The sequence below is a fragment of the Rhipicephalus microplus genome, unplaced genomic scaffold (assembly GCF_043290135.1).
Source record: "Rhipicephalus microplus isolate Deutch F79 unplaced genomic scaffold, USDA_Rmic scaffold_12, whole genome shotgun sequence".
Taxonomy (NCBI): domain Eukaryota; kingdom Metazoa; phylum Arthropoda; class Arachnida; order Ixodida; family Ixodidae; genus Rhipicephalus; species Rhipicephalus microplus.
The window spans coordinates 34433151-34451364 of record NW_027464585.1 but is presented as its reverse complement, the minus strand read 5'-3'; the positions used below and the strand labels follow the sequence as shown (position 1 = coordinate 34451364).

At 44.9% G+C, this 18214-nt stretch overlaps 2 protein-coding genes across 3 annotated transcripts in view; one reads left to right on the top strand and one right to left on the bottom strand.

Moving 5' to 3' along the window:
* The window catches only part of TSG101 (tumor susceptibility gene 101), a 282331-nt gene that overhangs the window by 248328 nt on the left and 15789 nt on the right, over positions 1 to 18214 (top strand). The gene's annotated exons all lie outside the window — the stretch shown is intronic.
* LOC119166761 (uncharacterized) overlaps positions 12038 to 18214 on the bottom strand; it is a 50498-nt gene continuing 44321 nt past the window's right edge. Inside the window, exon 3 of the mRNA XM_075882469.1 lies at positions 12038 to 13014. Within this exon, the coding sequence (XP_075738584.1) occupies positions 12703 to 13014 (312 nt within the window). The 3' untranslated portion in view covers positions 12038 to 12702. The remainder of the gene's footprint in view (positions 13015 to 18214) is intronic.

Below are 18214 nucleotides of genomic sequence, written 5' to 3'. Positions count from 1 at the left end.
CTGCATGACGGCTGATATTTCTACTGAGTCAAACTCCTTCTCGTAATTTATGAAGGCTATGTATAGTGATTGGTTATATTCTGAGCATTTCTTTATTACGTGATTGATAGTATGAATGTGGTCGATTGTTGAGTAGCCTGTTCGAAGTCCTGCTTGTTCCTGTGGTTGATCGAATTCTAATGTTTTCTTTACTCTGTTAGCAATTACCTTTGTAAATAGCTTGTATACTACAGTGAGCAAGCTGATCGGCCTGTAATTCTTCAAGTCCTTGTCATCTTCTTTCTTATGTATTAAGATGATGTTAGCATTCTTCCAAGACTCTGGTACTCTTCTCGTCAGGAGACACCTCGTGAACAGGGTGGCTAGTTTTTCTAACATAATCTGTCCTCCATCTTTCAGCAGATCTGATGTTACCAGATTCTCACCAGGAGCTTTGTCTCTTTGCATGCTCTCCAAAGCTTTTATGACTTCTTCTATCATTGCTGGTGGGGTGTCATATGGGTTACTGCTAGTTCTTATAGTATTAAGGTCGTGATTTTCCCGGCTACTGCACAGATCTCTGTAAAACTCTTCCGCTATTTTAACTATTTTATCCATGTTGGCAGTTATTTTGCCTTCTTTGTCCCTCAGTGCATACATACGATTTTCGCCTATCCCAAGTTTTCTCTTCACTGCTTTGACGCTTCCTACGTTTTTCAGAGCATGTTCAAATCTCTATGTTATACCTTCTTACATCGCATACCTTACGCCGATTAATCAACTTCCAAAGCTCTGCCAGTTCTATTTTGTCTGTTGTACTTGAGACTTTCATGATTTGGCACTTCTTAATGAGATTCTTGGTTTCCTGGGAAAGCTTGCCAGTGTCCTGTCTAACTGCCCTGCCTCCAACTTCCACTGCACGCTCCGTAATGATACTCTTCAGATTATCATTCATTGTATCTACGCTAAGGTTTGTTTCCTCACTAAGAACCGAGTACCTGTTTTGAAGCGGGACTCTGAATTCCTGTACTTTCCCTCTCAGTGCTATCTCATTGGCTGGCTTCTTGCGTATCAGTTTGTGTCATTCCTTTTTCAAGTCTAGGCAAATTCGAGACCGCACTATTCTATGGTCACTGCTTCGTACCTTGCCAAGCACTTTCACATCCTGCACGATGCCTGTGTGTGCACTGATTATGAAGTCTATTCCGTTCTTATTTTCGCCATTAGGGTTCCTTCATGTCCACTTGTGGTTTTCGGTAGAAGGTATTCAAAATCTGTAAATTATTGCATTCTGCTAATTTTAGTAGTAACTCTCCTCTGGCGTTTCTAGTACCGATTCTATAATCTCCTACTGCCTGGTCTCCAGCCTGCTTCTTTCCTACCTTTGCAATAAAGTCTCCCATCAGTATAGTATACTGTGTTTTTACCTTACTCATTGCCGATTTCATGTCTTCATAGAAGCTTTGAACTGAAGCATCATCTTGGCTGGATGTAGGCTTGTAAGCCTGTACCACCTTCATCTTGTATATCTTATTCAGTTTAATTACGATACCTACCATCCTTTCATTTATTCCATAGTATTCCTCTATGTTGCCAGCTATGTTTCAGGAGCAAAGCTCCTTATAGCGGCACACATTCGTCCCTCATAGCCGTTGTAGTAGTGTGTAACAAGTTTAACATTTTGACCTCCAAGGTGGTGCCGGTGAGAGATTTCTTCTGCATGTTGTTGAACAATAAAAGATAGTGCTCAATGTACATGCCAACGGCTGCTAAGGGGGAATGAGAGACAGGAGAATTCGGCTTTTATCTAATGTGCCGGCTGCGAATTTTTTATTGTTCAGCAACGCACAGAAGAAAAGAAAGGGTTGTTACATTATACTCGCTGTGCGTAACCTCCTAGGCTTTAGAAAGGTTTAGCGAGTGTTGGGTCGCTGTGCCATGAATACAGTGAAACCTCGTTAAACCGTACCCGCGTAAACAGTAGTTTCGTTTTAAATGTAGTGAAGTCAAAGCCCCGACTCGGCGGCCATTGAACATAATATAATGCATTTTGTATCCGCATAAGCCATACCAGCTTATCGCGTATGTATCGGTTAATAAGTAGTTTTTCCAATTTTCGTTGCGCACTCGCCGCAGCATGTCGTCCCCCACTGGGCGTCCCGACAGAACAGCAAGCCCCAGAGATCGAAACACGCCTCGCTTGTTTGTGTGGATGATGATGGGGGCTGTATTGGTGAGCGCCATCTCTTGGATTTTTCTTCAACAAGAAGCACTCGGCTGGCTAGGCTTCTGGTGTTGTCCACGCGATGGCGCTTTGCACAAACACGCAAACACGGTGTGCGCTTGCTTTGCTCTCTTTGTTCCTTTGGCGCCGTGCATAGGTGTTCTCTGGTTGATCCGTGCCGTACAGCTCTCGCGTCGTTTTTCACGTGTTGTGTATGTGTGCTTGTGCTGCTTCGTACTTGCATCATGCCGAAGCTGACAAAAGCATCGAGTACTGAAAATAAAGGAGAAATTGGACATAATTCGTGCTATTGAAAGTGGCACGAAAAAAATCGGCGCTGGCACGCGAAAAGGACTCGTCGTTAACCACGGTGTGTGGAATTTGGAATTCCAGAGAGAAGTTGCTCCACAGTGCTGCTGCAACTGCGAAAAGGTGCCGGCTATGCGGTTCGGCGTTTTCGTATGTAGAGGAGGCGTTGGTGAAATAGCTAAAAGCTGCGCAGTCAAAAAATCTGCCTATCAGCGGACCCCTTCTCGTAAAGAAGGCCCTGGTTTTTGCCTCGCAGCTCAACCATAACAACTTCGTGTGCAGCAATGGCTGGCTGGCCAGATTTAAGGCGAGGCACGGCATTACCACGAGGACTGTTTCGGGAGAAGGTGCTGCTGCTGACGTAGATGGCGCGGAGCAGTGGCAAAATGGTCAGCTGAAGAACATCTTGGAAGACTACGCACCTGATGACATCTTTAATATGGATGAATCGGCACTATTCTTTAAGCTGCTACCAGACAAAACGCTCATGTTCAAAGGCGAGACGTGCACTGACGGCAAGCATGCAAAAGACAGAATATCAGTGCCGTTTTGCGTAAACATGACTGGAACCGACAAAACTCCGCTCCTCGTGATTGGAAAGTCAGCGAAGCCAAGATGTTTCAAAGGCGCCCGGTTGCCATCAGGGGTCATCTATCGCAGCAACACCAAAGCATGGATGACGGCAACACTCTTTGAGGAGTACGTGCGCCTCATCGATCATCGTTTTGCGGCTAAGAACAGAAGAGTTGTTATTATTTTAGACAACGCTTCGGCGCATGTCACCTGGACAACCTGACGGCTGTGAAGTTGGCGTTTCTGCCACCAAACACAACAGCGATTGCCCAGCCCTTGGACCAAGGCATCATTCGAGCTGTGAAACAGCTCTACAAGAAAAATCTGCTGTGCAGATTTCTTCTCGCCATTGAATGTGGCAAATTATTCTCCATTGACCTGATTGGCGCGATTCATCTGCTCGAATACTCCCGGCGGCAGGTTGAAGCAACGACAGTTCAAAATTGCTTCAAGCATGCTGGCTTCAGTGTGTGCGCGGGCGACGCAGATGACGCCAGTGACACCATCGACCAGACTTCGGACATCGTAGACGAAGCTTGCAAAACTCTGCTAGCTGAAGTGCTGGAGTGGCAGGGCGTTACGGAAGGCATTTCCTTCCCCGACTTGAGGGACACAGACAGCGATGTGCAGACATCTCCGGACATGTCCGACGAAGCCATTGTTGCCTCAATTGTCGAAGTGTCCCCAAATGATAGTGATGAGGACGACATGGAAAGCGACAACACGGGTGATCCAGGTCCGACTGTGGCCGAAGCTGCACATTGCGTCAGCGTCATGCAGATATTTGCCGATAAGAGGGGGCTGGCAAAAAAGCTGGCTCACAGCATAAGTGAGTTTGAGGCCGCTGTTGTTGCTGCTAGGCCGCCGCGTCATCAAATGAAGATTACAGACCTTGTCACGCGAAGTTAATAAATTACTGCACGTTTTTTTGTTCTTTTATCGCACTCCCTGAAGGTTTTTTTTTTTTTGACACACTATTTCGGTTTAGCAGTACTTTTTCCGAGCTCCGGCCAACTACGGTGTAACGAGGTCTCACTGTACAGTGAACTAGTACATACCATGAATTCGAGGTGGTTAAAGGTGGGAAGTAGACACGAAGCGCAAGCCCTAAGAAAGTGTGCATGTGCCTCCTCTCGTTCAGTCCTTGGAACGTCCGCTGGATGGCAGTGCTTCTATATCATGAATATATGATGAAAAAATGCGAGATGGTGGTACTTGGAGTGTTGAATAGATGGACGAACGGACACACAGACAGATGCATCGACAGACACGGATGGCTGCACAGATGGATGGACGCATGGACGGACGCAGGAGCGGATGCATGGACGAAAGCAGGGACGGACGCACAGATGAACGTCCGTGCGTGCGTCTGTTCGTGCGTCCGGACGTACGGATGGATGCACGGGCGGCCACACAGACGCACGCATGAATGGACGGAGGCAAGAACGAATGGACGGACGGATGCTTCGCTCCACTATCCATCATTCACTCTGTGGATATGCTGCCATTTTTTTGTGAATTAGGAACATTACTCCCAGTTCTCTTCTGTCAGCTAAGTTCCGATAGCAAAGGACGTGCCCATTCTGTAGCACCGTATAGGCCTCATCTGTCCTCCCAATCTCACTGAGCCCTATCATATCCCACTTAATGCCCTCTAGCTCCTCGAATAGTACTGCTGGACTTCCCTCACTAGATAAGGTTCTAGAGTTAAACGCTGCCAAGTTCAGGTTCCGATGGCGGCCTGTCTGGGTTCAGAGATTCTTAGCACCCTCTGCTGCGTTGCAGATCTGACCGCCGCTGTGTTCAGTTGCTTCGCAGTTGCTTCGCAGTTGCTGGGGACTGAAGGCCGTGAGTTAATTGACGTATGCATGTAGGAGGTAGTGGCCAGATACTGCATCAGGGTGGCCAATTTTTCTCTGGTGAGGGAGTGCGTTACCGGCGGTGGTTACCGGTGAAGCCACACCCCAGGCCTCTTAATGCAGTTCCATCACCACGCGAATTTTTTTTTATCTGGTTGGGAACTGCACGGCTCCGGAATTTGAACCACGGACCTTTTGCATGCGAGGCGGATGCTCTAACCACTACGCCATCCCCTTTTAAATATGAGCTAAATATAAGTGCACTGACAATACCCCATAAAGCACCCCCCACCCTCTTTAAAATACAACTGCCATAATCATGATTTAGTCCTGTGATGTCACTTATAGAGTTATGGCCAGAATTTTTCATAGAATACTTATTACTCTCACTGTACTCTAAAATACCCAGTCGAATGAAGAAGAATGTGCCTCGAAAAGGAGAAGTCACCGGGAATTCTACATAAGCGTTCACTTTTCATGATGCCTACGCAAATTCTTGTTGAGACTGCTCTTCTACACGAATCTCTGAGGACATAACGGGCACTTGAACGGTCGATCGCCTGTGTGCATTCGCAGATGCTCTCTCAATGTGGACCTTCGAGAGAAGCTGCGGGAATACAGGTGGCACTTGTGTGGTCGCTTGCTTTGTGGATTCGCAGGTGACATACCAAATGGGATTTGAGCGAGAAGTTCTGAGGGCAGAGGTGGCACTTATGTGGCATCTCGCCTTTGTGAGCATGCAGGTGGCCTACTAAATGGACTTTCTCTGAGACACCAAAATTGACATAAGTGACACCAAAACGGTCGCTCGTCTGTGTGAACCCTAACTAGATCTTTCACATGACACACGTAATCAGTCTCATAGTTACTGGAGTTACAGCAATGACGGCGCCCATGCTGCCACTTCTCACTGTCTTCACTTGATGAATGTGTAGACCACCCTGGTGCTGCACAAAGAAAATAAGGCAGGTAAACTTTGCATCGCTTTAAGCAGCAAAGCTTTTTAAGTTTTTTGTTGTGCCAGTTTATGTGACAGCATAGCTCATGAACTCCACAGAAAGTGAGTATGTGCTAAGCACCTCGAGCATAACATACCAAGCGTAGTATAGTAATATAGCTCTGAAATGGGAAAGAGAACTGAAGGGGAGGCAGAGTGCTGTAAGGGTAAAGAGCAAAAGTGGTGAGAGGATAATTCATAGCTCAACCATTGACAGCGTAGCACAGCAAGAAATGAGAAATGGAAGTCAGGGTGAGGAAGTGATGTGAGGGTTAGAAGGAGGAAAAGGAGTGAGAAAGTAATGCACAGCATAACTATTGATATCATAGTATAGCAAGAAATGTGAAATGGAATTCAGGGTGATGAAAAGATGTGAGGGTTAAAGGGACACTCAAGTCAAATAACAATTTACGTCAGAGTGAAAGCTGTATGTATGACAACTTCTAAAACAACAATATTATCAACAGTGCCCTACTTACCGAGAAGTTAAGGTAAGTGCACAAGAACACAAGCGCCGCAGTAGGTCATTTTCAAAATGATCCAGATGACATCAGATGAACCGCCTAGAATAAATCACCAGTAATAGATCTAACTACGCTAAATGAAGAACCTTCCGTACATCAAGAGACGCGATAAAATGCTGCTTGTGCGTTTCTGTTTGATTCATAGAAAAAAGAACCACCTGACATTATGGAGAATGGCGAGTGGTTCAAAAATAAAATTTTCAGCTGGTTACACGGGACAGGTGGTGCCATCTATTGGGGCACATTTGAAACAAAAAAAACGTCACCAATCTCGAAGCCAATGGCGGGAAATTGATCAATGGCTGTAGTTGCTGCTGTGGGTCCCACTGCTTTTGGTCTGCTGCTACTAGCGCAGTAAAGCCGGGCAAGGCTGTACATGGCAGCAGTGACGTTAATCGGTTAGGTCAGTCTGCTTCTTGAGGCATGTTTTTTTAAGTGCGCAATTGGATGTGGACCACTAAAACATGAGTTTATTTCCAAATAGGCCCTTCTTTGGCACAAAAGTAACACTACGAAGTTTCTGGACCGCTATTTCAAAAAACCAACGTCGACTTAATAGTAGCATTAGGTGTCCCTTTAATTGGAGGGAAAGGGGCGAGAGTGTAATCCATAGCATAACCATTGACAGCATAGCACAGCGAGAAATCGGAAATGTAAGTCAGTTTGAGGAAGTGATGTGAGAGTTATGAGGGAAAGGAGTGAGAGGGTAATCCATGCCATAACCATTGATTGCATAGCTCTGCATGAAACGGGAAACGAAAGTAGGAGCGAGGAAGTGGTGCGAGTGTTAGAAGGAGGGCAAGGGGTGAGAGGGTTATCAATAGCATAACCATCTACAGCATAGCACTGCAAGAAATTTGAAATGAAAGTCAGGGTGATGAAGTGGTGTGAGCGTTAGAAGAAGGGAAGGGGCTGAATGGGTAATACATCATTTAAAGCACATCAAAGGAAGAAATGGGAAATGGAAGTGAGGGTGAGCAAGTGATGTGTGGGTTAGGCGGGAAAAGGGTGAGAGGGTTATCCATGGCATAACTATTGACTGCATAGCACAGCAAGAAATGGGAAACGAAAGTGAGGGTGAGGAAGTGATGTGAGAGTTAGGAGGGAAATGGGTGAGAGGGTAATACACCATTTACAGCATAGCTCATGAATAAATGGGAAAGGGAAGTCAGAGTGAAGAAGTAATCCTATACATAGCGCCATCCTGTGGACGCCTCCGTAAATATGCAGCTCACAGTGCTTCAATCAGTCAATGGTCGTGACCCTTCATTTATGGTTTGTTCGTTCAAGTTTATGGCATCATTTGTGAAGAGATGAGGGAGCAATTTTTTGGTGACTTCGAGAATTGTGAATTCCATCCCACATGTTGCGCTATAATTTCTTAATCTTATGTTGTCGGGAGGTTCAACTATTGATTCGCAGTGTTTACTGATCATGCCAAAAATGTTTTGCATGCCCATTTTCAGTAACACCATCGTAGCGTATATAAACTGATGAGCCAAATTAAGTCAGAAACTAAACTAATTTCATATCTTAGCACATATTTGTACAACACTTCATGCTACAATAAACTGTTATCTATAAACGCTAAAATATATGCAAAACAAACTTGTTAACGCTATCGAATTAAAAACATCAGACTAGTTCAAACATCCAGGTGAATCTAGTAGATCCAATGAAAAATACAAACATGTGAGCTCCATAAAAAAAGTTCAATAACATGACACTTCAATAAAATGCAGACTGCTGAAACAAAAGCACAGTCACCACAAAATGTAAAGAATGGCACAGTAAAAAAAAAAAGCGGTGCAAAATAACAAAAAAAAACGCCGACCAAGGTGAAATACACAAAACTTAAAAAGACGTTTCGGCTCCCCACACGGGAGCCTTGTTCACAGTGACTGCAAATGGCGTTGTGCGCTCTTCTTATGCATGTTTCATCACGTGTTGCAGACATCGTGCGTACACGGGGGGGAGTGTCCCAATATTTCTGTTCAACGTATGCGCAGTAGTTTGAATGGCCAGAGATTCCATGTGCAATCGTGGTAACAACTTTCTTTCCGTGGCACTGATGCAGCCTTTATCCCAGTCGATAGCGTGCCCAGTAGACGCAACATGTTCTGCGAGGGCATTAGAAGCTACTTTCTTGTTCTTGACGTCATTAAAATGTTCCCGGAGCCTTCTTTTGTAATTGTCCATTTCGCCAATGTATCCATATTCACAGTCTTTGCAAGGAATTTTATACACCACGCCAAGAAAATTATGTCTGTCCAACTTATCTTTGACATTTGTAAGACGGCCTCGGAGCTTTCGTGTCGGAACGTGAGCCACTTGGACGTCGTAACCGCGCAATACCCGAGCGAGGGTCTCGCTGAAGCCTGGGACGTAAGGCACCGATGCGCGTTTTTCTTGTAGCAATGGTGTGTGACTGAGCCGGACGCTGCAGTTGTCGCTGCACCGAGTTTATGAAGGAAAGCGGGTATCCGCAAGTAGCCAGCTCCCGTCGAACGGACACGACATCTTCTACTGCGTCTTCTTCCTTAGAACCAGTCCTCCAAGCGCGCTTTACGAGTGTAGACACAACAGAACGTTTATGGCGGGATGGGTGCACAGAATTGAAGCTTAGAAAACGACCGGTGTCTGTTTCTTTTCTGTACCCGCTGAAATTCAGGCGCCTACCATCTTGTTTCACGAGGACGTCAAGAAATGGAAAGCAGCCGTTTGATTCTTCTTCCACGGTACACTGTATCGCGGCTTCCACAGAATTTAGCCGTTCCAAGGGCATCCCGTTGCAAAACACAGAAACACTCATCCACATATCGAAGGAAAGTCTTGGGCGGGGCAGCAAATGAAGTGAGAGCCCGGTTTTGAACAGCCTCCATGGTAATGTTTGCGACAGTGACAGGCACAGAAGATCCCATTGCAGTGCCATGCGCCTGCTTGTAGTATTTGCTCCTGAATATAAAGTAAGTGTTCTCTAAGCAGAGTATAAGCAACTGTAACAGATCAGGAACATCGATGGGCGTTCTGTCCGACAATGATTGGTCTGACTCAAGGGCTGTCTTGCACATGTCGATTGCCAGACCAACAGGTACACTTGTGAAAAGCGACCGTACATCAAAAGATGCTAGAACATCATTGTCATCTAGTACCATGTCGCGTACCTTATCAATGAAATTACTGGAATTCCTTAAGTGCGTTTCACTTTTTCCCACGAGCGGCTAGAGGGTCCTGTGTAGGTAAGCCGAAAGCTTGTTCAGAGGCGACCTTGTAAAATCGACAATTGGGCGGATTGGGACACCTGCCTTGTGAATCTTAGGCAGTCCATAAATAGCTGGCGCTAATCCATTGTTACAAAGAAGAGAATAATATAAAGACTTTTGTGTAGGCGGCACGAAGCGAAAGACGTCTGCTAGCAGCTTTTGGAGGTCCCTTTGAAGTTTGGCTGTTGGGTCGCTATGTAGTGGAAGGTACGTGCTGGCATCCTCGAGAAGGGCGTTAATCTTGTTGACGTAGTTATTCGTGTCGAGCGAGACAGTAGCGTTGCCCTTGTCCGCAGGAAGTATTACAATGTCTTTATTATTGCGTAGTGACTTCACTGCCTGAAGTTCTGCTGAGGTCAGAGGGGAAGGCTGCATATGATGAAGTGAAGAAAGCACAGACACAGCACGGGTACGGGCTTCGTCTCTACGAGAAAGTTCTACGAGGCTCACAGCATTCTCGACGGCGCAAATTATCTTCCCACGGTCTGTTTCAGGCCCCGTATTGAAATTGAGTCCCAGATTTAGGACCGTAGTCTCGGCGACGTTTGGCTTGTAGAAAGAAAGGTTATGCACAGTCTATTTTCCTGGCACACGCGCACCCTTCGCATGTCGCTGTTGTAAGCTAGCCAGTTTCTTTTCGTGCGATTGTTCACAACGACGGCTCTGAAGCATGGCGTTGAAATTCGTGTGATTTTTGCTTCGTAGGCATAGTAGTTGATCATACAAAGCACTCATAAAAGAATTCTCAGGAGTAGGACAGCGATAAACTGCACAGAGAAATAATGACATATCAAAAAATGAAAGTTTCAAAAGGAGACTCTCTCTCACTGGAAAACGCTCAGCAATAGCTGTAATAATGCGATGCTTGATGATGACAGTCACTCCACCATCACGGGATCTGTGATCAGATCGATAAATTTGTTAATTAAATGGCACTGTCCCTCTATTACCATTGGCTTCGTGCAACCAAGACTCTGTAATCACACATACATTTGGATCGTGCGTGAGTAAAATATTTTCCAGCTTTCCAATTTTATTGGTTATACTGCGTGCATTGAAGCAAAGCAAGCGATGCTGGTGCTCCCTTATGTGCTAGCTTGGGATGCCCTACGGCACTCTCATGCGGCATTTTCCTACGTGCACTAAGCGAGTCGTCCCTAAAGAAAAGGGCATTATCAATGCAAAGCTTATCATAAACAAGAGCAATCTTGCTACCGCTTTCTCTGTCCACCTTAGCGATTGCCCATAGTAGGTTTCTTTTGAGGAGTTTGTCAGGGAAGTAATACTTTTGAAGATAAATTTGGGTTCCCTTGAGCTTTCATGCTTGATGCAACACAGCTTGCTTTTCCGCATAATTTTGTAAATAAAGTATAACAGCACGTCTGCTTAATACCTTGTCTAATGTGTGAATTCTCACAATTGACGGGCAGTTCACCTCTAAACGATCATGAAATACGCCCTTCACTATCTTCTGACGTAACTCTGCTTCAGATTCACTGCCAGCGGCGCTAATAGAAATTGATTCAGAAACTCCTGAATCAATTCACTCACGTCCTGCCAAGTCTGCAGTTGCTTTACATTTTCTTCTAAATTGTTCAGGCACACTTCAAGGTGCTTGATAATGATTTTGTTGGCTCTAAACATGCTCTAAGGCTTACAAGTTTGGCACGGATATCAGTTTGCCCTTCAAGAGCTATTGAAACATCTCATCAACAGTTGGTCCAGGTTTTTGCTCGACATCTCCACACAGCAACAACTTGCAAAGTAACAGCCATACACAATGCTAAGACATGTCCGTGGGCACGGCACAATCACAAGTAAAATTTTATCTCCAGTATATGATTTCAAAGGGAAAAACTGACCGAGCAAGAAGGGTTTCGTTAGCGGCATCTTTCCAGCCGCTTCGTCATGCCCACTGAAGGACCAGCCGTGCAGCCTGTCTTTAAAAGGGCAATCCAGCAATGATGTCACAGACATGCATCATTCCGAATGGGGCATATTCAGCTTGTCCAAATTCTATGAGGGCAGTGGACAGTAGCTAGCAGTGACAAGCGTAGTTGGCGCAACTTCATTCCCGGTAGTGCGAGGTTTTGATTGCTCGACGAGCAATAACACTGCTTGTACAGCAAAAAAAGAAAAATTTTGTTAGCAGCATCTTTCCAGCCACTTCGCTGTGCCTACTCTTCCTGCTTGTTCAGGATGGGTGGGGTGTTTCCTGTGTGTTTGAGCATCCGGCAGTAAGTCTAACATGTGGGGGCGGGGGGGGGGGGGGGCGGGGGGGGGGCGGGGGGGGGGGGGGCGTGTTAACACATGCACTCATCAGGTGAAAGAAATGGGCCCCTGCTCGTTTGATCTCTGCATCAGCAGCACTTATCTTTCCGCTCATTCGCTTTTACTAGCCTGTAAAAGTTACAATGCGTGGGTAAAAGTAATCTATTTGCACTTTTTATGAAGCGTGGTAGCCATGGCAAAAGCCAGGCAAGAGTGACCATATTATTCTACCGCAATAATAACGCAATTTTTCATTTCTAGAGAAGTGTTTTCTACGTGCTCTGCCTTCAATTTCCCTTCTGTTTAATTTGCACGTTTGGCAGTAGTGGCCCAAAATTAGATGTTCAGTGTTCTGAGAAAGTTCTCAAGGAACAAATGTGAAATTTTCATTGCCAGGTAGGGTCATAAAGTAGGCAATTTTCTGCAGCCACTGGCAACCTTACATTTAAACATTGCTTGGGCAAATACTAACTTTTTGGCTTAAGGTGAAGTCTAAATTTCTTATTTTTATCCTATAATTTAAAAAAAAAGAATAGTTCAAATATTTGTGAGATTTGCATAAAACCTTGGAAAAAAATTGGCTCAGTGGCTCAACTTAGTTATGCCTAGGTGTACATAGAGGTACGGCTAATCATATTGTTTAGCCTCGTTCTCTGTACGGTTACACTATTCGAAGCACACGGCTCGTTCTTCCTCCATCTCCTCAGCTCCCTTCCTCCTCTTGGCTTCGTTTCGACAACGAACCCTGGCTTTTTTCAGCCTCTCCAAGTCGCTGTCTATATCCATCAACGAACCCCACCGAGCTGCCCCTTCTACAATGCAACGCTGGCTCCTCCTCTGTTGTTGCAATGAAGTTTAACCGGCTTTTCTGACATGCCGGATGGTGCATTTGTGGCGGTTGAGGCAATGACTGCTCGCGGTGCGACACCAGCCCCTCCTTTGACGTCATTCCAGATGATGAGGCAATGCCAGCTGCGGTGGTTGCCAGGCAACGGCTCAGCTGGCAGTGCGGCCTCTGGTCACAGAAAAATAGTGAGAATATGTCACTACAAGAGTGCCAGTGGGTGAAAAAAAAAAAGGAAAAATTGGCCCTCAGCCTTCAAAACAGAAAACTGGTTTATTTGTAGAGTCAGTTCACCTTCAGTGTTATGTTAAAGAGACATTTTATGAACAAATGCAACTTTAATATTTCTCACATGCCCAGCTACGTAGAAAAATTTTTTACAACCTTTTGCCCACCTATGGTGCTACAGCTTATATGTGAAAGTTCATGGCGCTTAAACCTTGCAGCCAAAGAAGCATTTAGTGCTTGGGGGACCCTGCAACACTTTTTCAAGATAGTCGAAAGCGTCGCCTGTCGTCAAAATCTCTGGAGAACATGGGAGGCAATTTCGTTGGAAGTGCATGCAGCTGGCAGTTTGCAATTTTGTAAGAAATACCATTAAATTGGATATAACAAAGTCAAATACAATCAAATATTTTATATAATGAATGGGCTTGTGCAAATATTCGAGCATTTTGAATGTCAGAATTAAATTGAGTGTCCAGTCAGGTTCAGTTTCAGAGAGCACTGCAGTGGGCAGGAACAGTTCTGGTTGTAAGGTAAAACACAGCTGGCCACATAGCCACGCAAACTGTGATGTTGGCAGGCACGGCACTGACAGCCACCGCAGGCGAAGTCGGAGGAAGAAAGCAAAGGTAGTACAAGCGCAAGGCCATGCCAACAATCGGCCAACACAAACTCAGCACGTAGGTTTGTTTACATTGCTCCTGCGTTGATGCCCACGTTATTGAGAGGCTCCAAATCTCATTCAGTCGTGTGGCGTGCACTTCAAAATTGATTTTAAACATGTTCTAGACTATATTTGCCCTAGATATCTCGTTGTGCATGTCTCCACATAAATCTGACTCTCATTATCCCACCTTCATAATTTTGTGTCAGTGCTTCTTTAAACCTTGTCAAGTGTCAGGGTTCCTATAAGTCTTTTTTTTATTCTTGCAAAGGTGGTTTCGCTGCTGGGGAGGGGTTTTACTGTAAATATACTTATTCAGGGGAAATTCACACTCCCATGGAGCCCGGTTTTGAGGTTGAATCGACATATTACCGTCAGATCTATTCATCATTTTTCATGGTTAAAAGCTGGTCGCACCACCTTGTAGGCTTTAGATATAGTAAATTTTCAGACAACCTCTTTTACAGGTTATTACTAACATTATTACTAAATAACCACTAACGTTTTTTCTCCTCCGCTTTCTGCCGTTTCACTAGCACATCCAGAAAAGAAAGAACGTTGTTCTTTTCATGTTCCAGAGTGAATCTCCGGCTCAACGTTCCATGGTGAATTGACCGGTTCAAAGAAAAACATTCTTCCTTGATGTGCTAGTGAAACGGCAAAAAGCAGGGATGGAAGGATGTCCGAGATTCTCGGTGTACTGAAAAATTTATGCACACCGGATGATATCAGCAGTTCAGTTCTCATCACCTGACCACCCACAAAGCATCAGTGGTGAGCACACTTCTAAGTCATGCAGGGGCCATCTGCGATGCCAAAGAAATGTGAAGAAAAAAAAAAAGCGATTATCACTGACCTAATGGACAATGATTACTCGAAGAGCTTCATTCGCCGAGTACGCCAGCGACGTGACAGCCGGGAAAGCGCCCCTTCCTGCGTTCTTCTGCAAAGGGTGACACTAACAATGAAGCCTCTACCAAACATTCCTATCGCATCTCGGTCCCATACGTTCCGGGAATGAGCGAGCAACTGTCCAGGGTGCTGGGGAAGGAAGGCATCCAGGTGGCGTAAAAACCCGTTTCAATATCTGGGCGACTTTTGCCGCGACTAAAAGACCGGCTGCCAGAATAAATATTTCTCGGGCTAGCCTACGAGGGTTCATGCACGAACTGATGCCACTTACATCAGTGAGAGAAAAAACTTCCTTGAAAGGATACGGCAGCATCAAAATGATGTGCGAGGCTTTAATGTTGCACCAAACGCTTTCGCAGTACACAGATGGATCATCACATTGATTTTGATGCTGCCAAAGTCATCGACACGGAAAGTAGTCGCACAAAAAGACAGTTCTTTGAGCCCTGGCATATCGAAACAACACCTGGAAACATCACCCACTCAACTGGAAGCTTATCGAGTGTATAATCTATGGAACCAATGGAAAAAACACAGCAGCCACAAGAACGGCAGGAAGAAGGAGAGGACGACACCACCAAGAAAATGCTTCGGAACCAGTGAAATAGTCATCCCCGAAGAAAGGACCGAATCAGTCCCGAAACGTCGGGTCAGTTTATAGTTTAGAGGCGAAGCACCTTAGAGTCGAGCCTTGTTTCTCGGAAGTCTCTTGCACTGGCTTGCACGAGCTCGGAGCGCCAGCCGTGAGCGCGCCGATCGTAGCTAGAACGGGACAACAGTGATCACGAGTGCGCTTGTAGAAATTTTTTCTTTCTTGCTGCGGTGCCCGGCTTTCTCTCTCCCATAGTCATGGAGTGTACTTCGTTATGAGCCCCGTATTCAAAGAAAAAAAAAAAAAAGACGTGCTCAAGGCCAACAGGTGTGTGTGACATTTTCTTTCGCTGTGACATTCCTATCTGCTTAACTTCCAGCTATTTCTTCGGGACGAGAAGAAAGAATGCAATAGTAGCGTGCGACAATTTTTTTGAACTCCGCTCGTACTGGACTGACTCTAGATGCTTTGCGGCGGTAAATTTGTGAGGCAATAAGCATGTTTACTGGCTCCATGGCTACTTGAAAAAGTGTTGCAGGGCCCCTTTGAAAGAACATGTTACCCTCAAGTCAATTCTTTATTTTATTAAGCTTGTTATGACGGCTTATGTGCTCCAAGTATAATAAATATTGAAATGTTAAGTATCTTGCAGGTTATCACTCGCATCCTACTGAAGCTACCACTCAAGGTTGTTTGGACTTTCTTTGATCGAAAAAAAAACAAAGGCATTTGCATAAAGCCCCTATTTCAATTCAAAAGAAATATTGTGCAGGTTAGTTAGGTATGATAAATATTCCTTTATTTTATCATATGTCATATATACCATTCGAATTTGATTCCAAATTATTCGATCAAAATAGCTATTCACTTCGAACCTAAAATTCATTATTGGCACAGGCCTACTTACGTATAGCATAACATCAATGCTTCTCTAGTTGCAGAGGCCCTTATTGATGTGATACCTGCAAAACTTCGTCAAATCTGTGTTTGTTACACTAAGGTCGAACTATACAATGGTCAACACACGTCTAGAATGACGAAGCGGTGCGCTCGAAACATCACAAGTGACATCTTGACTGCTTTTCAACTTATCTTTACTGCTTTGGCCATCAGAAGCGCTCTAAAACGGTATAGCACCAAGAAATTGTTTGGATCGGCACATTTTAAGCTATTAACCTATCCTCGGTTCGTGGTATCATGTCATATGCTGAGAGCAGTACGCTTCAGGGTTTTCTTCTATGATTTATTCAGAGAGCTTTGAACGGTCAAAGTGGTTGTTCCGTCCGCGGCCCTAAGCAAGGATAAAAATTGCTGGGGAGGGATATATTGGCAAAGCACATGCTCCGATAAAACTTATTTATGACTGCAGATGTCACTTGTGCAGTTCCAAGCACGATGCTTTGTAATTCTAGACATCGGAATCGATTACTGTTCAATTTTCTTACTTTTTACTGCTGTATACTGTGACAGTCTGTCTCTTGCATTATCCCTCCGTGTTTTGCATGTTGCTTGCACTGTTTGAGAACTGTATTGTCATGTTTTTACCGCTGCAAAGCTTAATACTGTATTACGTAATGAACGCACTCCAAACTTCAGTTGTCAAAACGGGTTTTTTTTTTATCCCACGTTATAAGCGCACCGTCTACATTTGTCCACTGAAGTTCCATTAACAGACACTTGGTGGCTCCTTGCCTGTTGGATCTTTCATTTTTTATTATGCCGAACTTCCTTGGCCACCTCGGCTCGCTCCCTCTCACCCCACTCGCCCGCTGCCGCACATTGTATTGTTGTTTTTCTATCGGCGCCCGGCACATCCCCTGTCTTTTTTTATTACCTGTTCGCCACAACGAGGTTCCCGAACGGTGCGAGTGTAGAGACATTGCAACTGATAAACACACAGTGAAAGGTCAGGAAACTGCCCACGCTAACGTACGGTCACTTCCTGCAAGTACGAAACTTCAAGGCCCAGCCACATTCCCGAGATTTTCAAGCGACGACGACAGGATTTGCTCTCGCCATTGCTGTCGCGAAAGGCCATTCGTCGCCATCGCCTTGCAAATTTCTGGAAAACCAGAAACAGTCCCTTTTTGCCCAAAAAACATCGTGACCATTTGTGCAACATGGTAGCATCCCCGATTTTTCACTCGGGTTGAAATTGCTCTTAATGCTTGTTATAAACGCATACTTCAAGGAACGCCAGATATAGGGTACCTTTTTTTTTTACAGAAACTTCTCATATGAACAGCCAGACGGCAGCCGTATTCTGTCGCTAATCTTTTTATCGACGGTTTGTTTTGACGCTTCAGTGGTAGCTTGCTGCCATGTCAATGACGTCGTCCCGGTTGTCGTGTGAGGTTTCCATGAAGTTGGCCAAGTGCGTCATAGTGCACGCTTCTGGGCACCCCTCAAGATTACTGCAGATACCACTGTTGCGGTTAAACCATTGCGAGAAAAGAAAGCCGCAAAATGGTTTTATGGAGTGCACAGGTGGCGCAGAGACAGCTTGCAGAAGATAACGCCTTCAACCACCGAAGATAAGTGAAGTGCAACAAACAGCGTACGCATAGTCAATTGCAAAAGGCTAAGCGGCCTAATTTTTTTTTTGCATTACTGCATTTTTCGCTAATCCCAAAAAATGTTTTCACAACATTTGCTCTGCTTAATAATTGAGTCCCCTACTTTGCTCCTATGTTTTTAGAATAAAGTGCTTTCCTTACCCGAGGAAATATTGTATTACATAACAGTACAATTTTGCTTGGTTATGTGAGTTTGTATAAAGTTCTGTGTGTGTGTGTATGTTGCATTTTGACTAATGGTGTATGGGCTGGTTATTTTAGTGCCTCAGTTATTGTTACTGTATGTTGTTCACTGCTATTCTATGTGTGTGCTCAAGACTTTGACTTGTACGCTGCTGCTGTTCGTGTGTACTTAGTTTATAATGGACACTTACTTTCAAGGGAGTGCTGACAACTTTAAAT